The sequence below is a fragment of the Blennius ocellaris genome (genome assembly GCF_963422515.1).
Source record: "Blennius ocellaris genome assembly, chromosome: 1".
NCBI lineage: Eukaryota > Metazoa > Chordata > Actinopteri > Blenniiformes > Blenniidae > Blennius > Blennius ocellaris.
The window spans coordinates 22,751,381-22,775,249 of NC_137650.1; the positions used below are offsets into that span (position 1 = coordinate 22,751,381).

Below are 23,869 nucleotides of genomic sequence, written 5' to 3' on the forward strand. Positions count from 1 at the left end.
ATGAAAGCACACCAGGTCTGTCTGGTGCAGCAGGTGAAAGTGGAGGCACAGCCATGCCCAGACTCCCATCCTGCTGTCAGCAGCACTCCCCATGCGGAGGCCCCTCCCCCGGCCACATATCCTTGAGCCACTCCCACTCGAGCTGCCTGCAGGCATCGTCTGCTCAGCAGAGCAGCGGTGCTCAGCATAGCCACAGTCACGGCAACGCTCACCACTTCCTCCACCATGTCCATCACCCGACACCTCAGCCTCCGGTCCCCGTGACCTTTCAAGAGTCGAGCTGCCCCGTGGAGCGACCCAGCGCTCTGCCCGCCCCCTGCGCTGGACTCGGCAGCAGCAACGGCAGCGGTAGCAGCAACGCGGCCCACTACCATGACCAGGTAACGCGATATTAAACACACGTCACTTCCCAATGCGTTTTGTTTTGTTAAATCTGATTTACCTATTTTTTTCTTACTTGCTTAGGTGCAAACTTGTGACATTGCTAGTGGTTAGTAGTTTAAGCCAGAATAAGGCAGCGTGTTGGTAAAACAGATCATTTATTTGGTCTAGACAATGGGGCATCAATTTGTTTTGGGTTTTTTTTAGGGCGTGTACACACTTGGTATTGCATTGTGGTGTACCGTATTTTCTGCCCTATAAGGCGCACCGGGTTATAAGGCGCACCTACATTGATTGACATAATTTACAACTTCATTCATATATAAGGCGCACCTCCCTATAAGGCGCATGGAATAGACCAGTGGTCAGCAACATTTATAGCTCAAAGCCATTAGGTTACATTTTCCACTGATTCTAACACCCAGAGAGGTGCACATGCTTTATTTTAATAGCCTACCTGCAGCCTATGCCAGGACGACACTACACACAAAACCTTCTTCACTACTGGTTGACAACTTACAACTACCGGTAATAATAATAATAATAATAAACTAAACTACATGAACTAAGCAACAAAAACACAACACAACACAATTATTACCGACACCACAAACCAAATATAACCCCCAATAATTGTATTTAAAACACCACAAACAGCTGCAATGAATTATGGGAGTTTCTATCGGCTGCACTGAGGAGCTCAGGTTGAATTTGTCGCTGCAAGGCATGATGTCCCATCATGCCTTGCAGCGACAAATGTTTTGTGTTGTTGGAGGTTATTGTGGCTCGTTGTTGGGCTTGGTGTTGTGTTGATTGTGTTTATGCTGTGTTTTTGTTCCCCAGTTTAGGGAGTAATTATTTCATCTAGTTTATTTTGGTTTGTTAGAATGTTGGTGTGCAACCATGAGTGATTAAGGTGTTGTGTGGAGTGTCGTCCGCTCTGAAGATCCGGTTGCGTAGTTAGAGTTGTCAAAATAAAAGCTTCTGGTTGTTCAGCTGTCAAATAGCAGTCTTGAGTAGAACAATCGTCCATATATAAGGCGCACCGGGCTATAAGGCGCACTGGCAGCTTTTGAGAAAATTTGAGGTATTTAGGTGCGCCTTATAGGGCGGAAAATACGGTACCTTAGAACAATCACTTTGCTATGGGAGGTGAATCACTACAGCAGTGTTTTGTTTACCTCTTTGACTCCAATAGGAAAACTCGCAACGCAAACTGTCTTTTTTTTTTTTTTTTTTTAATACATTCAGTCTGCTTCAGTGTGACTCCTGCTTCAGTCGCATTCACTCTTGCGAGTTATTTCGTACCATATACAGCACGTGTTTTTTTAACAGGACTTTTCTGACTCCTGCAGTAATGCTGTGGTTTGAAGTCTTTTAATGGTGCTGTGGACTGAGAGCCGTTTCTCGGGAAGTCTTGTCTGGTTTGTTGCTGTACAGCTGTTTCACACTTCTAAAAAATGTCCCGCACTAAAGGAGCCGAGCCAAACCTGCCAAGTGAAAGCACACCCTCTGATTCAAAACACCTGCTTGTAGTTGGAGGCATTCATTACACCAGTATTCATTACACTACTTCACTGTGTGTAATGCTGTATAGAAGAAATGTTGAGAACAAAATATGCTTTTGATTGTACGAGATGCACGACGGGGGGGAAGAAAGGAAGACCCACAGGATAAAGTTGATCTTGTTTCCTCTCGACGTCTCGCCGTTTCTGTCTCACAGCAAACTCTGCCAGTGGACCTGAGCAACAGCAGCGTTCGGAGCAGTGGAAGCGGCGGGGCTAGTTTCCATGGTAGCACCTCAGCCTTTGACCCGTGCTGCCCGGGATCCACCTCGCGGCCTCCCGCTTACGTTTCCCATGCCACCCCTGGACCCAGCCAGCCAGCTGTGGTGGATTCATTCAGCTCCTCCATGGTGGCCCAGCCGCAGCCTCAAACGCAACCCCAGCCCTGCAGGCATTACATGCATCCATCCTGTGAGTACGCCGCCCTCACGCAAATGCAGAACACCACGCATTCACAAGCATCTTTTGTTTCATTTGAGATTTCTTTTTCCTCTGTCCGCTGATCCGTAAGGAAAATGTCCTCGTCTGTGGCACTGTGCTACCAGCAGAAATTGGATGTACTCGAAGGAAAAACCTCATGCTAATATTAATTAACGGAGACTGATGGTTAATATGCCAAGTGCTGCGGGAACTGTAGCAGGCAGGAGAAGTTAATTGCTACTGAGAATATTTCAGTATGGAGTGTGAAGCCGTGCGACAGGCCTCCCTGGTGGGGGACGGAGGAAGAGTTAATGGCTGTTGCTGTCTCATGCTCACTTCCTCACTTCCACCTTCCTGTGCACACCAAACAAAGGATTTCAGCAGTAAACAAAATTAAAAAAAAAAACTTTAAGTTGTTCACTCATGTTTGAGAACGAGTGTTTATGTCAACGATAAGTAAGATACTGCTGCACGTCCATCTGCTGCTGCATGTGAAAAGATGTTTTTCCCCGCCTGTGTCCATATCAAAACCTTTTGGTCACTTATTTTATGACAGCGTAACCAATGATGTAGAGTATTGTTAATCTGGACAAAAATGACCTCGGCATTCACCAATGAAAAGTGTCTTATGTCAGCTGGCATGTTACTTGATGAGACTGTAAATCAAGTCTGACAGGATCGCCAAATACTGATTGTCCTTCCAATTGTTTCAGCTCAACATTTTTGGTAATTCATGAAGAAGAAAACCTCATCTCTGTTTTCAAAATATGTCTTGCCCTGCATCATTTCAGGGCTGCAGGTTCTTGTACGTCTTGTCGTTATGTGTTTAAGTCTTGCCATGGTTTCTTTTGACAGTCTCTTGCAGGATTAGGTGTGGACTTCATACTGGATCAGATACTTTGAAACAGAATTCAACACAAAGAAAGTTGGCAGGTGTAGTTTTTAACCGTTCTGGCATTTTTCCTTTAATTCTTTATTCGTTTACCCTTTTCTCTGTCCCCAAACCCAGATGGCTCGCTAACGCGCTCCCTGCATCACCAGCCCTCCTCCGCCTGCCCTCACTCCCACGGGAACCCTCAGCTCACACCTCAGCCCCCGCCCCAAGGGGATTATGTCATCCCCCACACCGTCACCTTTCATCCGCCACTGCCATCCCACCCTTCAGGCCACGCCGTGCCCCCCGCCCCTCCTCCGCCACTGTCCACCCACCATCTCTCCACTTCAAGTGCCCCGCTGGCCCAGCACCTTCCCGCGGATCACCAGACCCTGCCTCACCACATGCCGGCGCTGGGTGCTTCCGTGCAGAGGCTCCATCAGCACGAGATGCTGCAGAGGATGGAGGTTCAGAGGCGCAGGATGATGCAGCATCCCACGTGAGTCCCGCCGTCCCTCGCGCGCAGAATCTTGCAGAAGATGGCGAAAGTTGACGATTGTTCCCGGTGGAATTTATTTATTGCCTTCCGTATTTCTTCGCAGACGAGCACATGAGCGTCCACCTCCCCACCCTCACAGAATGCACCCCAACTATGGCCATGGACACCACATCCACGTGCCACAGACTATGTCTTCCCATCCTCGTCAGCCTGAGCAAAGAACGGCATGGTCTGTATCAGTAGCAGTCAGGCAGAGGGTTGATTTTTGATCTTGACACTATTTAGGTTTTATATGTTTAACGCGACTGCGTTTGTAGGCCTCCACGGTTTGTTCTGCAGGTCTGGTTGAGAAAGTGCCTCCAGAATATTGACTCGTGGCTATTTATCAACAGGGAACTTGGCATAGAGGCTGGAGTGACCGTGGCACCGTACCCTTCAGGGCACCTGCACTCCCACCTGCCCCACTACCACCCTCCCCCTAGACTGCACCACTTCCCCATCCCCTTCATGGTGAGAGAAAGCTTCAGCACACACACACGCATCTATTAGCATACATGAAAACCAATCGCGTTCATACGAAGTCTGGCCGAGATTAATGGGGCCGTGCCTTATTTTTAACATCAGTTATTTCAAGGATGGTTTGGTTGAACCACATGAATAATGCATCAGCAATTAACATTGGCTCATCAAGCATCTCAAGTGCACACGCAACACAAATCCAGAATCCCTAATATAGTCAATATAGTTATATTTATTTTAATTGTTGTATATCTGTGACCTTAATTAGTACTTGTTTATAACATTTGAGCCCTTTCAGAAAGCCTCTGAATCAGCTTTTGAAGTATGTGATAAATCGTTCTGCAGCACACTTTTTAAATGTCTGGTAGATAGTTTTTTTGTTATCAAGGCAAACGGTTATTCCCTGGCTGAACATAACACACTGTGGATGCTCTGTTTTCTCATTCACAGCACACTGGCATATCTGAAGTGACCTACCCGCACATTAGGTACATCTCATCTAGAATGACTGGTTTTGGAAGAACCTATGAGGTGAGGACGGGTTCCGCTTCTTCCTGGCCGTTTTCACGAGTAACAATGGCTGCCCTCGTTCATCACGACTACTCACTTCCCCGTGGCTTTCCTCAACACCCCGTGCTTCAGTGTCACTGCGAATTCAGTTTACCGTAGTGCCCAAGACAAATTTGCAACTACGCAGAGGATTCGAGTTCAAAAATCAAACCGAAGTCAAAACGTTTGAGAAACTCCCACAAAGGCCACCGTGGAGAGGAAACACTCTTTGAGTGAGGTGCAGCCTTCATTGCAGTCTGACTGAAGTTGATTGGGCGTGAACGGAGCGCATATAATGGACACCATATCATGACATTGATGTTTTCTGCCTTCAGTCAACCTCGGCTTCACGCTGTACAATTCAAAAACCGTGACATCTCAAGGGTTCAGGCATGCATGGAAGAACTGCGACTCTGCATTCATGCGACACCAACAAGAACAATCCTGATTGGCTCCGTACGAATCCGACAATTATCCCAATGATACAGGCATTTTAGCATAGAAATGCATATCAGGAGACCTGGAAGTAATGGTACAGCTTCTAAACAGAGCTAGAAAGTAACAAATTACATTTACTCGCCTGACTGTAATTGAGTAGTTTTTTTTAGGGTTCTTTTGAGCTGCTCTACTATTAAAAACTGTCCAAGACTTCATGTGTATTGAGTTAAGTTCAATAAAAGAATGTTTAGAAAAGAATCACATCTCCCTCGACAAGCACATGAAAACTTAAAAGGCTTTAGTTAAAAAAAAAAAAAAAATGGCTATAGCCCTTATGAACATAATAAAAAGAGGGGAGAGGTTATTATTTCATGAGGTCCAGCTCAAATAACATGAAGTAGTAAAAAAACGAGGAGGGAAGATATATACTGGTATACGTTACAATTTTCAATGACAGTTGGAAAAAAACAAAAAAACACAAGGATTTTTTTTTCAGAAAGCTATTTGCTGCCATTGCTTTGGCGACAGAGGATATCTTAATATGTGTGGGGGGAAACCTCATTGTGGTTATGAACCATGACATTGATTCAACAAGCAAACGCAAAAATAGAAGCCACTTTACCCAGTTTCTGAACTTTTCAGTCCAGGAAATGGGCCTCAGGTATTTGCAGAGACGGCTGCACAAACGACAATCTTTAGCAAACTTTAGTGCACCAACCGGAAGAAAATTAAAAACATTATTTGGAGAGTATCACAAGAAACCATATTCTAAGCTTTTAGCTCCTGGTGAAACAACAGTTAGAAATGTTCTCAATGCCCTCGTCTCTGCCTTCTAATGGAGCCGGAGAGAAGGAGAACAGAAATCCACAAATTACTTCTGGAGTATTGGAATCAGTGATCAGTAAATCACCAGGAAGCGATGGACACTCGGCTCAGTGGTTCAGTGAACTATTAACATCGCCATTCTCGGGAGCTTCCTTACATTTGTCACTCTTAACTGAAATGTTTTCCTCCACATGAGAAAGTGTCCTTCAGAAAGTCGCCAAACTTTGAAGCTCTCCCTAAAACGTTCATGTCCACGTTTTTGTTTTTCTTCCTTCCTTTCTTTTCCCCCAATGTTTTGGACGAAGGCGTCTGCCCAATGAATTTATTTCAGTTTGGCTGTGTTCGCTTCACTTCCGTAATCATCTTGTTGGCTCAGACGATCACAGTCCCGGTGCTGCAAAGCATACGAAAAAAAATAATGAAGTGCTCGTGTCCTTGTTTCTTTTTTCATCAGTTGTTTTCAATGAAGAGAAACTTTTTCCAGCATGTTTCATTGCTCCTTTAGTTCCTATCTGCCACGGTCGTTGTTTGTTATTTTCAGACGATCAGTCCTGAATTAAATCCCTGTCACATGTAGAGTTTTGAGGTCTCTGATGTGTTTCGTACCAACATTCCCTCTCGTTGGTCACTGCTTTTGTCAATCTGCGTGAATTTCTACTGATCGAAAGATCATATTGTAGCATTGCGATAAACCTATTGCTGGTTTATAAGCGGCAAAAATATCTTGCCTTAAATGTCCAGAAAATAGAGTCTTAAACAAATACGTTATTAAAGAATGATAACATGATCATTTCAGGACACTGACACGGTGATCTTGATAACATACCGTCCAGAAACAGTTGACTTTGACTTTTTTTTTCTGCCTGACAAAATTCACACTTGCTTGAAGTCATTGAGTTGAGTATATAATGTGACAATCAGAGGAACTAATATAGTCAAATGTCTAAACTTAATTTTTTTCCCCCTCAAAATTAATTCTGCCAGAAAGTCTCATTGAGACAAAGATTTCTTTCAAAAGAAAATAGCAGCCGGGACAAAATGACCTCAATAACGCTGAGGAACATTGTTTATTAAGCCGGTGGAAATGACAGTCGCCTTTCTAGTTGTAGATTTTGTTGCAAAGGCATGACGCGGGTTCGCCGAACTCGCAAAGGTCCTCCCGTGCGTGTCGGCCTCACAGTTATTTTTCCCTCTCCTCCCGTTTCCGTCAGGACCTGCTGCATTTAGAGGAACGACTGGGGACTGTGAACCGAGGAGCCTCTCAGGGAACCATAGAGAGGTGCACTTACCCACACAAGTACAAAAAGGTGAGGACACGTCGGCGTGTTGCGTGTGGCGTATGCATTTCCTGTGTTTAAACAGCTTGTGAACGTACTGCGTAGAGTTGTGCATGCGTCTGTTACAGTTTATTCTGGGACAGAGTGCGCAGTGGTCTTTTGTGCTCATTTTCAAACGTCTGATGTTTTTTTTTTGACAGCGTTCAGAAAAAAAAAAACCCCGCTGTAGTGTCTTTTACCAGAGATTGCAGCTGTGAAGATATTGTCGGGCAGTTTCCTTAGAGGTTTCCAAATGCATCTAAATAAGCAATCTAACACCCTGCCACCCAATACAGAAGGTGTTGGAGAGAGACATTGACCAACAGTTAACCCCTGAAGCTTGGGCATCTATTGGGAAAAATATGCACGCAACCCCAGAATCGGTGAGAAATAATGAACAAATCAATTTGGAAACATGTCTCTGCTCTCGTGTTCAGTAGATGTTAGTTTTAGTTTTTTGGGGGCCAGGGAATTCGGCTAACATCTTTTTTTTGGTTTGATGAGTTTTGTTTAGCATAGATACAACAGATAGAAAGTTGTTTTTTTGTGTGTGTTTTTTTTTTTTTTTTTAATGTTTCACGACAAAATGACCATTCTCTCTGTCCCCAATTTTAATGTTTTCTGTTTCCTGAAATGTTTGTTTACATAGCAGCCTTTTTTTTTTCCTTTTCTTTTTTTTTTTTTTACGTTACATTTAATAGAACTGAGCCATCTATTGATAAAGTTACCCCTATTGTGTTGTAGTTTAGCAGCTTGTTTAAGAGAGAGTGACTCGTTAGGATCGTTGACCGCCTGTGATGCGTCTTGTCTTCTCACGGCTGATCGAAGCTCACGTCTCCCCGCGTTTCTGTCAAACAGAGGAAGCTGCACGGTAAGCAGGACGAAGACGAGGGGGCAGACGAGGACACGGAGGAGAAGTGCACCATCTGTCTGTCAATACTGGAAGAGGGGGAGGACGTCAGGTAAAAACGTTTCCCCCCCTCCTGGGAATTGGTCCCGCTCTGCACTCGGGTTTGCTTTGTTTCGGTTTTCAGGAGGAGCCAGAGTGTTTGGAAACAGGCAGGTGTGACAGCAGGTGTACGACTTCCATCTTTTTTCTTTTTTTAAACCCAAAGGTATTCAGGTAATCAACAGAAAATCCCACAGTGGCTTAAAATTACCGGCCTCATGGAACTGCTATTTGGCACTCAGTCAGGTGTTGGTTTTTTTTTTTGTTTGTTTTGTTTTTTTTAAATCTTTTGGGGATTAAATAAGGAACTGAGATTTTTTTTTTTAAAGCTTTCCAGTTTTTTCCCCATAATATTACAATGCAGTGGGAAATGTAGCCTAATTCAAACTATGAAAGAGTTATTACTCATAAACTGCAACACTTTAAGCCTTTTTTTTTTTATTTGTTCTTGATTATTTTAGCTTATAAGTAATGAAAATGAAATATATTGTGTCTTAAAATATCAGGACTTTTAAAAGGACAAGATGTTTATCCTAATTTTTTAATTTATATCTTCTGATTGTAAAATTAACTCTGAGATGTAACTATCGGTTTACTTTGATTTATTTTAAATCAATATGTTTGTCTTATAAATGAGTTCTTTACACTTGTTAGGGAGGAATATTTTTCAAGCTGTTAAAAATTCAAATCTTTTCTTCCAAAAAATGAGTTGTGAACCACATCTACTTCTCTCGACTAAAGCCTTCAGTTTGATCTGATTTCTTATTATTTCTCGTGAAAACTCTTGTTTGATCGTCTCCGTTTCGCAAAAAGACTGAAATAATTTGATGGAAACATCTGGGAGGGGGGGGGGGGCCAAAAAACGTTCCAACGTAGTTTTGTAACTTCTGAATGAAAATCAGTGGACTTTGTTCAGTTCGCTGAACAAAAGAAAGAAAAAAAAAAGTCTTTAATGGAGTCTGAGCGAGTGCTTTTTGAGTGTTTTTAATCATTAAAACTGATGATTTTCATTTTGTGAGTCTACCAATCCCATAAAGCGACCAAATCCAAAAATCTGTTAGTTTTAACCTTCAGACAAGCTTTTTGTCTTCCACTTTTATCCGTGTGCTTGATTACTAAATCGCCGTCGACATGAGCTGATGTCTTAAGTAGCAATAACGGTGCAGAAGCGTTGGCGCTGTAAGTTGTGAATCACTGGCCGCTGCCACAAACCTCTCAGAAAGAAAGTTTATCTCTTCAGTGCAGCAACATTTGTCTCGAGGAGCCGAGCACACAGAATATTTAGCTCCTGCTCACGTTGGCGTTCGGCTCCACGTGTCCTCCGGTTTCTGCAAAGGATGTTTCTACAGGGTGGAACGTAAAAGCTGCAAGAGTTACATGTCCCTCATTTATGTATTTATCAACTGGATGTGAGCTCATTCAGCGAGGGCTTACATTGTGTGCAGTTAACGTCCGAGTACGACTTTGGTATTCACACTGGATTGGTTCTGAACGTTCTCTTTTTTTTTTTTTTTTAAAGGCTAAACTGAAATCATTTCAAATCATTAAAGAAAGCAGCGAGTTTGAAGGCCCATTGTACATGTTGGTATGTACAGTAATGTGCAAATGTTTAATGCTGGTCTTGGCGGATAAAAGGCTGCTTTTAACTTGTAACTTAACACAAAATGTAAGGTGGATTTCGAGGAGTGAGAAGTTGCCTGCTGGTTGTTGTAAAAAAAAAAAAAAACCTTTTGGAGAGTTCTGACCTTCTGTGGATGTCGTCCGATTCAAATCATCCGATTCAAATCCTTCTTCTCGTAAACCCACATGTTGTTATTCATATTAAGATCAGGGCTCTGTGAGAGTCTCACCGCCACTTCCTGGATGCTTCGTTCTTCCTCACACTTCCCAATATAAACCTTCCGTATGTTAAAGGTTGTTTTCCGCTGCTCTGGGGTGAATTTATATTAGCTATTGATTCTGCTCCATGCTACATGATGAATAAGTGGCACAGCACTGCAAAGTTCATCACGACTGTAACATAAATGTCTTCTTTTGACCCCGTTTCTGACGAGTCCCCTCCTCTCTGCTGCCCCCGCAGGCGTCTACCATGTATGCACCTCTTCCATCAGCTGTGTGTGGATCAGTGGCTCCTCACCAATAAGAAGTGCCCCATCTGCAGAGTGGACATTGAGGCGCAGTTGTCTGCTGAGAGTTGATGCTGTTTTTTGTTTGTTTTCTTTTTTTTTTTTTCCTTCTTTTTTTTCTAACAAGCCCCTTTTGTTGAAAGTTTATTTTGAGATCATATTAAATGTTTTTTTTTCTCTTCAGTACTGCAGTCAACCAAAGATGGCATGAAATACCTGCGCAGCTCTACTACGAGAGAATACAAAAACAAAAAAACACCCTGACAAAAAAGCATTGAGCCTAGAGTGCCAGCTATCACTTGTTATTACAACAGCTAGAATTCTCCATTAAGGGTTTAAGATTTTATTGTATTTATAAAGCTTTTATGTAGCTTTCGATTGTTTCCTCAAGTGTCATTTTTTTTTTCTTTTTTCTTTTTTCTTTTTTTGTTTGTTTCTCTGCATGTTTCCTTGCAATGCATTTCTTTGCACATATAACGTGGGCTTCACACGGCCTAACAAGTTGCAGGCGAGGATAGCTGCTCTAGTAAAGACGCATTTCTGTAAAACCCAATGCCTTGCTTTACTAGAATAGAATGTCAACCTCCAGTTTAAAAAAAACAAAACAAAACTGCATTGCAGGATTCATTTTACCAGTCATTGTATTGATTAGTTTGTTTAGAAGATGTGGATTGTTAGTGAAAGATGTTTTTTTCTTTCTTTCGTTTTTTTCTTTCTTTTTCTTTTTTCTTTTTTTTTTTTTTTAAAGTCAAGACATTCCTAACTAGGGAAATATGTTAACAGATCAGCTGCTGTATTAGTGCACACCCAGTATTTCTAGAGTGGAAATAAACTCTGATGTTCACCTCACTCCCAGAATATGCACATGCTTTGCTACGATGACATCTCCCTCCCTCCCTCCCTCCCTCCCCCCCTTCCCTCCCTTCCTCCAGCACCTCCATCTGACTTAAAAGAAAAAAATAATAATAAAAATAAACCACCGTTCTCGCCATGGTCCCATGTACTCTCGAGAAAAAGAATGTTGCATCCCTCTTCTTGACTGTTCTTTCTAAACTGATTGTCGGGATCTGCTGTGAACCTTTTCTTCATTTCATGGGGGGGGGGGGTTTCTCTCCCGGCACACCGACGGACGGGCCCGCGATGACGCTTTACTGGGTTTCTTGTGAGATGATCTCAGGTCAACATGTGTTTAAGAAATTTCACACGAGCCTGCAACCTGGGATCATGTTGTCGATTTGATACTGGCAGTGGCGTTGGCTTTTCATTTCCTGTTTGAGTGCGTGCGTGCGTGTGTGTGTGCACGTGGGTGTGTTTGTGCGTGTGTGTGTGTGTGTGTCTAATTTGAGATAAATATTTACTGTTTGGTCTCACACTTAAATTCATTTTAGCTTCTCTCTCTTTCTCTCTCTCTCTCTCTCTCTCTGTCGTCAAGCAGCGGCGCCCATTTTGGCTGCTGCAGGAAGACAAACACTAATACTGTTGACTAACTCACTCGCATAGACTTGCACAAGAGAGAAAAGGGTTGGAGAACAGTAGTGAATATGAGAGCGTGTCGAGGCCATGTATTTCCACTCTGACTATTAAAAAAACAAAACAAAAAAAAAAGGCAAAGAAAAAAAGATATTTTGAATGGAGTGTTGAAATGCAGTACTTAAAGCAGGTATCCATGCATTCACTGACTTAAAGGCACCAGGATCATACTCTGTGGGATTTATATTAGTTTTAAAAAAAAAGAAGAAAAGATTAATAAACTTGGATAAATCTCAATGGAGTCCTGTCATTGTGTGAATGTTGAAAGTGTGAACAACAGCTCACTGATTATGGGAATCACTGAGTTTATCTCAGTCCAGTAAAACTAAAATCGGAGTATTTCAGAAGCAGAAACCTCCGACATTTAACTAACAGCTACTTTCCTCGTAATCCTAATTTAAATTCATAATGGTCCATGTTTATGTTCTTGAGCCCGAAAAATATAAAGTTTTCCATAAAGACTTGTCAGAAAGGCATATTTTCAAACCCCAGATGGTTTTGCAATTCACCAATTTGAATGAATATTAGCAAGCATTTTGAATATAGAAGCCAATAAGTATGACTGAGGCACTATTGTTATGCATAGATTAGTGTTTTTCATCCAGCTTTTCACCTCTCTGTGTCGATCACCTTGTAGCTCCTCAAATGACCCTTTGTGGGAGTTGCATCCCTCAGGCTGATGAATATGCAGATGTGCCTATTATCCAGTACATCCCTGATTCTCTGTGTTTCTGTCATACTGAGTTGAGTGAGCACAGTATTTTTGACGCTCCAAATTCAGCTTGAACAAGCTTTTAATAAATCATTAGGATTGTCTTATGATTATGAATTAAAAGAGGTACTTTTTTTTTTTTTTTTTTCAAAATACCATTTCAGCATTTCCCTCTTATCTATCTGCAGGATACATTGAAAATAAGCATAGTTCTTCTGAATGAATCAACATTTTGAGGGCTAAAAATACTTGCATTTCTAGAATAGTATCTGGAAATTGTGTGAGAGGATAAACTCGATGTCTTATTTGACACAGAGTGACTTCAATCTTTCATACCGCTGTAATCAGGAGCTGATCCCAGGTGATTAATACAGATTACACCCTGGACAGGTCACCACATCTGCACTGGTTTAGATTAACACACACACACAAAAGTAAAAGCTGTTCTATTGAAAGATCTATTCAGAACTCGAATAAATACCAAATTGTCTTTAACATTCTATTGCCTAAACCAGTGGCAGCTGGTCTATAGAGGGATAGACTGTCAGACTGTCATTTCAAGTAAACCAGCCCCAAGATAGTCATTTTCTCAAAGGAACTACGGTAATGAAGCAGCATCTTGTATTAATTTACAAGTGTGTTAATAATAGTGTCTTAATAAGTGCTCTCTACTCACTAGATGTTTCATGAACTATGGTGCTTCACTGGGGGCCTCTGTCGATCTAATAAAGGCAGGATTGTTTCATTGTGATTTAGAAATGCACCTAAATGAAGTTAACATTGGCTGAAATCAAATAATACAGGGTGCCCCACCTAAGAAATGTATCACCTGCCGCCACTGGCATAAACTGCCTTCAGTAAACTACTGTTTAAAGTTATTCTGTATGTTTTTAGTTGTTAGATTTTGTATTACATTGGGTAATTCGATTTAGGTGTTTGAAATGATAACACCCAGTGTACGATGGTGACGTGTGCTGTTGCGGTAACAACTGCAGCCACAAGATGGAGCAAAAACATCAATAGACATGGTGCTCCCTGTTCCCAGAGTCTTCCAGTTGACCAGGCTGTGGCACTGAATCCCCCCCAGCAAAGGTGTTTCTGTGATCTTTATTTACAAAGTGCCATAAAAAAAAAAATTTTTTAGAAGTGGAACGTTTGGTACCTGTATGGATGGAAGGATGAATTAGACTGAAGGTTCATGCATTTCCTGCTGACAAAACCAAACAGAGCAGTTTAAAATACAATGTTACACGCTTTATTGAAAGACTCATCCACTGTTGTGTATTGCACAAGGATGTATGCAAGCATCCACGATAAAACTACACTTGAAGAAGCAGAATTTCTCCGACAGAAGTCCCAGCAGTGTTGACCGACAAGGGCGTAATGGAGCGTTTTCATTTAAAACATGAAGGAATGTGTAAGTAATGCAACAGCAGTGCAAAAGATGTGCAGAAACAGTCGAGTAAAAGCAAAATTAACTCTTGGTAGTGCCATGGAAAATTAAAATGTCAACATTTTTCTTTCACCTGAAACAATTTGAACCCTCGGCAGAATAATTGATTCACCCTATTCTGTGATTTTTTTTTTTGGCTGAGCTGGTTAAAAAAAAAAAAAAAGCAGCCCTGTAAGTATTAAAAGCAGAAAGAGGGAAATAAAACAGCATACAAAGATCCTTCAGAAGAAAATACAAAAGTTAATTTAAAACCTAACCAATAACAGGCAAAACTCCTACATTTGAACACATATACAGAATCAGATCAAAAATGCCTGTTGTTTTAAAAATCATCTCATGTAAACAAAATCTTTTCGTCAGGCTTACTACTAGCTTGGCAATCTGTCCTTCATAGACTTTAACTGGCATAAATGGCATCTGAGGGCGTCTGTGTCCAAGGTAGTACCTGTACCAATAAAGTGCTATGACACCACAGACCGCATGCTCAGGTTACAGTATTCATGGCCTCTACTGTTCGTCTAACAAGACACCGGTGTGACAGGAGAACAGAAACGACGACAGGTTTCCTGCTGATCCGTCAGTTTGACTGCACTAAATGTGTATTGCTTTGGTATCTAGAATATCTATCATTTCAAAAAAAATAAAAAAATCACATTGAGGTGATTTACTGAGTGTCTGGGAGGTCGGAACAGTTTTGCACCAAAAATAAATATTCCTGTTAAAAAAAACAGTAGTCACTTCAGTTTAGACACTGAGACAACCATGTTTGCTGCATCTAAAAAAAAAAAATCACAGCCTGGTCCCACAAATTTAGCAGATTCCATTCCAACACTTTAAAACGTGAGCTCAAATCCTCAGAGAGATATGCTAAAGACAGTAAGGAGAACACAGAAAGCTATAAATACAATAAATAGATTTTGTTCAGTACTCAGAGGGACCCTGGAGGAAAAACAGCCCCTGAGGTCAAAACAGTCTCGTCGTGTCTTCAGAGAAGAGCCTCACTTGGAGGCCGGTGGCCTTTTTGGTCTGAGCCGTAACCGAGGGTTACTTTGGTCCAGGATAAGGCAGTAGTGGAGGATGTGTCTTCCAGTGCTTCTCTCTCCGACCGGGAGCTGCATCCCCATCCTCTGACAGGGTCGGCGGGGACACAGCCGGCTCGCCTCCTCCCCCCCCCCCCCCCCACGGCTGTAAACCAGCAGCTCCTAGATCTTGGTGACGTAGTTGTTGGGGAAGAGTCCCTGCTTCCCTCGGAGACGTCCCGTCCACCAGCCTGACGCATCTGTCAACAAAAACACCAGCATATTATCAAGTTGGTTTTTGCACAACTGACATGGAAACGACTCAGATTTTGGAGAGCGGTGTCGGTAAATCCCGAGCGCTCACCCTCTTTGATGATGTCGATGACATCGTCGGCGTTGAAGCTGAGCTCGTCGGTGTCCTGAGCGTCGTAGGCGTACAAGGCTTTGCACTGCGGCACGTGGGGTTTGGGTTTGGGTGCAGGTTTGGGGCGTCCTCCTCCCGGCGTGGGTCTGTTGGCTGATGGTCTGTGAGCTCTGACGGAAAACGAGAGAAAAAAAAAACACAACGACCGTCAGACTAGACAGTTAACGAGTACCGAAGAAGTACTCGGGACTTCAAGGTTGTGTTGCAAGGACTATTACTCTATCGCAGAGAACATCCATAAGGCATGTATCGTCACCATCTTGTCTTACTGACAAATAACACATCTGATTAGATTTGTTTTCGTGTGTCAAAGCTTTAATATGTTTTAGCAGAATGTGGCCACAAATTGAGATGCTCCACGTAATGAAAGGAAAACTGCAGTACAGGAATCAGCCACAAGATGGTGAGGTAGTACATGTGCAATCAGTGCCTGCAGGGAGGAAGTCCAACTAAAAAGTGTTGATGAAGCCTTTGAAGAGCAGAGTGTTGATCCTGAGTCAGCATCACCTTTAAAATGGCAGCTTAAGTCACTTTAAACTGCCTGCAAACATTTACCTAAAGAAAAAAACCCTGTGGATTTATCATTTTCTCTTCTTAATCTCAACAATGATGGAAAAAAGACTGCCAGACGTTACTTCACTCAACTGAGGATCAAATCGTTTAGAAGCTTCAGAGAGCAGAAAAAGTGAAATAAGTGAGTCGAGACATGTTTAGAAGATCTACTGACTGAATCCAGAGTATTAAAGCTGCTAATCTCACTGAGCTGCAACAAAATGTGAACGGTTTCCAAAACATCCGCGGACGGTCGTTTCACTATCTCCTCACATGGGTCGCAGGCCTCCTCTCAAATAGAAATTCTGAACGTGTTAAAAAAATAAATTGAGGCCATTTTCTTTTCGTGCAAAAGTCTTAAAAAGTGTGCGAAAGTATGTTTAGTATGTCGGTCCGGCCTTCCTTGCGGTTCATTCAGCAGCTTCGGCTCTTCTTTGGAAGTCTATTTCTTTTTATGTTCCATGACCAAAGTGATTCCTGGACTCTGCGACACTGTCGTGCGACTTTTCTGTGTCCATCATAAGAACTGCATTAAAATTTCACAATGGTTCCCGTTGAATGTTGTGCTGATCTGGCGTGAGCGTCGTGTGAAGGTCTGTGTACATGTATACAAATTTAACTCTCTGCAAGTTTGTGCTACATTCCAAGTGAAAAAACAAAAAGAGTTACTTCACACATTTTCTGCCACTTTTGAGCCTTCGACTGGTCGTGAGTTGTTGCAGGGCAGTGAGACCGAGGCCTTACTACTCTCATAGCTTCCACAGCAAAACTGAACCAGAGTAAAATGTGCACAGCAAAGATTTGTTCACTCTGTCAAGGATCTTTCATCACAGAATGAAAGATCGACCATTGTAAATAGACTGTAAACATCAGTGAAACCAAGCAGCAGCAGCAGCACGAAGTGAAATATTAGTGGCACACTACAGTTTGTATTGAAAATGTACAGGAAGAAAAAAAAAAAATATATATATAAATCAGAACGTTCTGCTGCTGAAAGCTTTTCTTGGTCCGGAAACCACCACCCAAAAACCCTTCAAACACTCCAACTCACATCTCTCCATTTGAGGCTGGCCGTCTGTCTCCAGCACTATAAAAGAATAAATTACCCAAATTATGTCACGTTACACAAAACACATGGACGTGTAGCAGTGTGTCTACCATGGTTCCCTTCGGGAAATGGAAAGGTGTGTGTGTGTGTGTGTGTGTGTGTCGTGAACTGAATTATCCCTTTATGAAGGTTTTCCTGTTAATGAACACACAAATACTCACTGCTGCAAGGAAAACAATAAATCATTCAGCAGATTTATGAGACTTAGCACAAGTTATTTTCCCGCATTGAACCGGCGTGAAAAACTCAGTGAAAGAGACTTTAAACATCTTAGTCATATCATGCTAAAAGCTTGAATCAGAGGCCTTTTTGAATAAACTTATCATTTAATGTACACAAGCCCTCTCTTTCCCCTTGAAAAATTAAATAAAGACAACCAAAAATGATGATTAAGCCAACCCAACTACAACTGCAGCTGCAAGTAAGGTCATAATTGTTGGTTATTATAACAATCAGAATATATATTAACTGAAAAAACTAACTGTGTCAATTGAACATTTTCAGATACTGCATTTTTGATTTTCAGGATTTATAAGACAAAGTTATACCACGAAACAAACCGTGAAAGAAAAAAAAAGGCTTGAAATGCTTCAGTTTATGTGTCACAAATCTAGCCTATAAATATCTTTGTCTATTTGAATTGTATTTACATTTTCAGAGATGCATGTGGACCTGATAAACAAATGAAGCTCACACTGCACTCTCTGTTTGTGGAGTGTCATTGTGGCGCCAAGCAACGAGTGTAAAGAAGAACTACGATGTCGATCGTACGCAGACCACCTTCCACGCTGCTGCTTCACTGTTTTTGAGCGTGTCGTTTGGATTGCTCCTGGAGCCGGTGTGCGCGGCGGCTTCTCACCCTGCGGCTCCTTGCTCCGGCACCCTCAGGCAGTCCAGGTTGGGCTGCGGCCGACTGCCGCCTCGCTCCTTCAGCTGGTCGACGTTGTTGGGCAGGAACGGGCGTGCGGCGTTGCCTGAGTGGGGATTCCTCTGACTGTGATGCTGCGAGTTCCTCTGGTTGGCGAGGTGGTTGGTGTTTTTCAGGCCACCGTTCTGATGGGCGACTGCAGGGAGGGGGTGTGGGGGGGGGGCAAAGAGACGTACCAGTTGGGACGTGATAAAGACAAGGCAACATTACAACAAAACAAACCGTCACAGTGACGCGCTGACCTGGAGGTCCCGGCGCGGCTCGAGACGGCGTGTGCTGGTGGGTTCTGGACGTGTTGGGACGGGACTGATGGAAGCTTTTCTTGGTTGGGCCTGAACAGGGAACGAAAGAAGGAAAGAAAAATAGACAAATTAAAAATGATGTTGATTTTAAAGATGCCTTCAGGCACAAAATACATTGAAATGTTCAAAACACGCGTCCTCCGATTTATCATCTGATTTCTGTTTCACTCAGAAATGCAACTAATTCTTTGACCTTATGTTGTTTGGAGCAAAATCTACTGAGAGGTCTGAAATCCAGCCTGCCACTACGTTTATTCTTTAGGGTAACATTTGTAAAAGCCTGTCACTTCTCAGTTATAAGGATTTTTTCCCCAGCTTTCGATGTCCACATTTTAGCTTTAATGCCAATAGTTTGGTCTCGGTGGCTTTACATCAGAAACAGCAGTTACGATTATTGAAAAAAAAAAAAGAGAAAAAAGATCATGTTTTTTTTTTTGCCATTCTCGCTCAATGAAAGCCCCTGGGCTTGATTGGAAACTTCAGATTGCTGGTTTACTTCGATTGTGAAGTTCATCTAAAGTTTGCAGTGCATTACGTTACAGTGATTTCTAAAAAAAAAAAATCACAGAGGCTCGTGACAAAAGTCTTTCATACGTCTTTAACACCACACATATCAGCAGGTCAGGACTCGTGTTCAACACTCACGTGTGTTCTTGGGGAGTCCGGGTCCGATGCTGACCTGCAGGGACTTACTGGAGGGCTTCAGTACAGGCAAGTCCCCCTGACCCTGGACAAACACCACCTGCCGGGAGCCGCCGCCACTCAAGAAGCCCCAGTTCTCCTTCTTCAACTTCATCTCCAGTCTGGAAACGACACAAGCGTGAGTTCTGAAATGGTGTTGATGAAACTCCTAAGAGTTTTTTTTCTTTTCCATTCTATTTTTGAGAAGGATTAAATAGGATAAAACCAGATTTAAACAAAAAAACAATCATACTGTCATAACTTAATTCCCTAAAAGTGTAATAAGGACCAATAAAAATCTTGTAATATCAAAATATCAGAATGTGTTCAATCAACAATGACGTGATGGGAGAGTTGCAGGAGGCGTATACTCCCCCACATTTAATAACTCGACACAAAGCCGATTTGTCGACTTCTTTTGACTTCACTTACGTGGTACTAAACTTGAGCGGTAGCTTCCTCTGGGTTTTCTCCTCAAACCTGCGTGAGAGCAAGCTGATGAACTCGGTCTTGAACACGCAGTCCAGCAGGCTGTCGTACTCCTGCTCGTGCAGGATCATGAAGTCGTCCTGCATCGTGCTAAACAAGGAGAAAGAGGAGAGTCAGAGGTTTGTCTCTGATACCACAGTAACTGACGAGGACCAGCTCTATTTAAAAAACAAAAATAAAAACATTCACACGGTTTCTTTTTTCTTTTTTTTTATTCTTCGCCCTGTCGTGCTTTGAAGTGAGCGAACATGGAGAGTCAGAATCAGCTTTCACATTTGCATGGAGAGCCTCACTGAACGGCTCACATCTGAAGGGGGCAGACAGCTTGTGCTCGTAACCCACACAAGGATACTTTGTTCCTCCCAGTGAAGTGGAGTTTGTCTCTGATGAGCTTTTTACAACTCCTGCTTTCTCTCATTGCGCCACCTGGTCTGTATTACTTTGCGCATTGGAAAGCCACATGCTCGCACCAACAAATCTACCTCTGAAGTTAAACATCAACAACAAAGACCTCTTTTTTTTTTTTTTTTCCATCCCCTTCTCATGCGCAGGGTTTTATAATTGTACATTTCACTGTGTATCCTTTCAGTCAGACTCGCGCACGCAAACATGTACAAGTAGCTTTAATATACCGCACATGTTGTCTGTGTCCCCTGCGTGACATTTATAGGAACATAGGAACTTGTGATTGGAAATCCAGACTTCAGCTTTGAAGTGGATGTGTGACTTCCTCCTGTAGATTGTATAGTGGACGTCTGCATGACATGGTGTCCTATCCTTTGCTTTGTTTTGGAAACAAGTCATCCCCTCCTGGTATCTATTTACACTTACACATGAGTGATACAGAACCTTGGGTCAGAAAAAAAATACACATGGGCAAGTAGTGAGGGTGAGTTTATCCATATATGTCAGCTATTTTCTCAAATTCAAATTGTGGCATTAACCCACCAATTTGTCAATTGATTTGTCCCATGGATGCTGTCACTGCTTTTGTCACATAAAAAAATTACGGGAAATATGCTGGTAATCCAGTGGGAGCCACTTTGAGCAGAGTTTCGGCTCACAGACAGGCAGGGGTGGGGAACAAATCATCAGGATTGGTGGATGACCCGCTGCACCACCCGAGTCCCGGCCAAGTCATGGCAAACAATTTCAATGAAATATAGCAAAATAAAAATGCAGCGGGAGGTTATGTAGCAGCAGGAAACGGCACCTAAATTTGATTGATGCCTACTGAACAAGCGCCATTTGTTTATAGGTGCTGTGATTGTTTGGGACATGTTGCAGTCATTAATTATTGGCCAGGCCACAGAACCACTTGGTTAGAAAGTTAAGTTTGCGCCTGCCTGACCTGCAGTGAGACTCCATTAAAACCACGTGAGCTAATAAAACACAGAGACATAACTCTGTCTGGTGCGCAGCAACTGAAAGCTTTATTTCCCAGGTCAGTGGAAGAGTAACACAAAGATAAAGCATTAATGGATTTGAATCACGCTGCGATAGCGACAAGGGATTTGTGCACACCAACTGAAACAGACTTCATATACTTATTTTTTTACATTTTCTAAAGGAATTGACACTAAATATTCAAACATGACACCAATGTAATTCAATGCCACTGAAACAGAGGAGTGATAAAGTTGTTGCTTGCCTAACATTTATTCAAATAAAACAAAATATCCATCCACCATGATATTCAGGTCTTCTGATATGCACATGAACTCCATTTTATTCTTTCTATTATTATTGTATACAGACTTTGTATGACTTAAAGTTTCCAAACTCTAAATAATTAAAATCTGAAACACTGAAATAAAAAAAAAAAACATATGATCTGTTGTTACGCGATATTTAATTGATTCTAGCCCCCCACTTCCATCCGCCATTGTTCTAAAAGGGGAAAACAACTTGAAAATGAATAACAAAACAAGCGACAAAAATAAAACTGTGTGTTTTGTGAAGGCATTTGAAATGTATACCTGAGAGACACCGCCAGGAGCTTCTCTACGTCAATCTGCCTCTTCAGCACCTCGGTCACCTGCCCCTTGTCTGGTCCTTGTTTAACCTTCTCTCTTCCAATCAGGTACACACACTTTGGTGTCAGGATCAAATCTCTCTTGATTCCCTAACAATTGAAAATAGACAGGACATCTATGGAAATGTTTCCTCAGTTATTAAGGCCAAAATATGAACGAGGGGAAATGAAACCAACCTTGAAGCGTCGGTCATATTTTGTGACCGTGTCTGCGAAGTCGATCTTTTCTCTCTTGGCGAGAAACAGCCGAAGCTCCGGCCGGTCATCCATGCCGAGGTAGTCGCCCACAAAGTTTCTGTTCAGGCTGTGTCGCCGCCTCTCCTTCCGGTTCAGCAGCAGGTCCGACGCTGGGCGAAAACCAGAGACGAGGAGGTGAGCGATGGAGGCGCAGGCAGACCAAATAATGAAGCAGTGAGACATGGAGACTTCACTCACCTTCCTCCCTCATCTGAACATACTTCTTACGGGCCACGTACTTCCTCCACGCCTTCTGGATGGTGCGGGCATAGCCATCAAACTTGCGCTCTCGTGTCTCCTCCAGCAGGAAGAGCTGTAAGAAAATACTCCTCGATGAACAATGCACCTGAACACAGACATACCTAAACACTGTACGCACATACCGAGCATGCCAGGGGACACAAAGGACACACTAAGAAGCTCTCGACAGGCCGGCAGCATGTGTGTGTGTGTGTGTGTGTGTGTGTGTGTGTGTGTGTGTGTGTGTGTGTGTGTGTGTGTGTGTGTGTGTGTGTGTGTGTGTGTGTGTAGAATCTCAAGCAAATATCTTCAAAATGTCAATCAAATTCAGTTTCCTTGACAAAACAAGAAGTGACTGTACAGTCATTGACATTGTATGAGCGCAAGATAATGGAGTGATAGGATCAAACTGTTAACAGGGCCGTCTGCTTTTCTAATACGATCCTGGAAACCAACGGTCCTTCATGTTTTAGATGTCTCCCCACTGCAACGCCTGAATCAAAGAGGTACTGTATGTTCGCACCAGACTCTGCAGAAACAACAAGCCGGTCATTATTTTCAGTGGTGTTGGAGGAGACACATCTCAAGTATGAAGGACAGTGTCCTTCCAGTACCAGGTTTAGGAGAAGTCTGGTTAGGCACAAACCCCATCAGTCACAATGGTAACTGGGAACAGCCAGTTTAACTTTATAGAAGCTTAAAATACACATGAGAGTGCAAAAATGTCAAAATTCTATGCACATCTTCTAATAATAACATTAAAATGTTCTGATTTCAGTGTGAATTTCTCTTGAAGTCTCCCTAAAAAGGAGTTGACATTATCTCAGCAGAGCAGCAGCCCTCTTACTGGTCTATGTCATTTCCTGATGGGGATACTTAACACGCAATCACACTCCGTGCCCTCTCTCTGCCAGACTAAACATCCTGCCCAGCGCTCCAGCAGCCCTGGCATGGACACGGCCGGCCACAGGCCGCAGTGTGACGGGCAAGGAACACACCACAAGCAAACCCCAAACACAACACGAAAGAACAAACAAAAACCATGAACGCTGTGGGCAGAAACATTCACTGAGTCACAGACTGACACAGCAGGGGGACTGGACAAACTGCTCGGACACCAAATCTACCAACGTCCATCACAGGACAAACAGCCACACACATACATTAAAAAAACAGTAACAGTAATACTGAAGTATAAACATGATCAATCTTAAGGAACAGGAATTTTCATGTGTTGACTTTTTAAAAAAAGACTTTAAATAAACTATTATCAGCATTAGTCTTCTTTTTTCCAATGTTACACCAAACGGAAAACTGTCTCTCGGCCTTAATCTCGACCATAATTGAGACAAATGTGACAGTCCACAAGGGAGTAGATTGTTATATGGGAGCACAAGAATATTAAAAACAGATTGTGATCCATCATCACTCTCGGGGAGAAACTTCTGCAACATCTGAACAAACTTCATTTATTACATCCCACAAAAAAAAAAAAAAAGGCTCAGTCATAGAAGTAATTAGCTGGTGTCAGTGTCTTATCAGAGACAGAGGCTTGTTTGGAGAAACCTGGCAGCTCATTTCAGCAGCCCGCCCTGTGTGATATTTACGTTTCATAAGTACACCTCAGTGACTCGTGCTCTCAGTGTGTGTGGGGTGTGTGTGTGTGTGTGTGTGTGTGTCTAGTGTAGTGTGAAGTAA

General features: G+C 42.5%; 2 protein-coding genes across 7 annotated transcripts in view; one reads left to right on the plus strand and one right to left on the minus strand.

Annotated features, from left to right (window-relative positions):
* The window catches only part of rnf111 (ring finger protein 111), a 30,894-nt gene extending 18,666 nt beyond the window's left edge, over nt 1-12,228 (plus strand). For 2 of the 5 annotated variants that reach the window (XM_080510057.1, XM_080510056.1), the window contains exons 6-16: nt 1-380; nt 2,105-2,357; nt 3,222-3,299; nt 3,376-3,739; nt 3,843-3,968; nt 4,132-4,249; nt 4,709-4,789; nt 7,282-7,377; nt 7,683-7,769; nt 8,245-8,348; nt 10,416-12,228. In XM_080510057.1, the coding sequence (XP_080366183.1) occupies nt 1-380; nt 2,105-2,357; nt 3,222-3,299; nt 3,376-3,739; nt 3,843-3,968; nt 4,132-4,249; nt 4,709-4,789; nt 7,282-7,377; nt 7,683-7,769; nt 8,245-8,348; nt 10,416-10,533 (1,805 nt within the window). In that variant the 3' untranslated portion in view covers nt 10,534-12,228. The remainder of the gene's footprint in view (nt 381-2,104; nt 2,358-3,221; nt 3,300-3,375; nt 3,740-3,842; nt 3,969-4,131; nt 4,250-4,708; nt 4,790-7,281; nt 7,378-7,682; nt 7,770-8,244; nt 8,349-10,415) is intronic. The other 3 variants (XM_080510059.1, XM_080510058.1, XM_080510060.1) reach the window with 3 other exon arrangements.
* Nucleotides 12,229-13,935: 1,707 nt separating this feature from the next.
* The window catches only part of myo1ea (myosin IEa), a 50,328-nt gene continuing 40,394 nt past the window's right edge, over nt 13,936-23,869 (minus strand). The window contains exons 20-29 of one of the 2 annotated variants that reach the window (XM_080495864.1): nt 22,130-22,244; nt 21,872-22,041; nt 21,639-21,784; nt 19,603-19,749; nt 19,135-19,292; nt 18,430-18,519; nt 18,119-18,323; nt 17,203-17,238; nt 15,540-15,709; nt 13,936-15,435 (exon numbers count right to left, since the gene is read on the minus strand). In XM_080495864.1, the coding sequence (XP_080351990.1) occupies nt 15,359-15,435; nt 15,540-15,709; nt 17,203-17,238; nt 18,119-18,323; nt 18,430-18,519; nt 19,135-19,292; nt 19,603-19,749; nt 21,639-21,784; nt 21,872-22,041; nt 22,130-22,244 (1,314 nt within the window). In that variant the 3' untranslated portion in view covers nt 13,936-15,358. The remainder of the gene's footprint in view (nt 15,436-15,539; nt 15,710-17,202; nt 17,239-18,118; nt 18,324-18,429; nt 18,520-19,134; nt 19,293-19,602; nt 19,750-21,638; nt 21,785-21,871; nt 22,042-22,129; nt 22,245-23,869) is intronic. The other variant, XM_080495865.1, reaches the window with a different exon arrangement.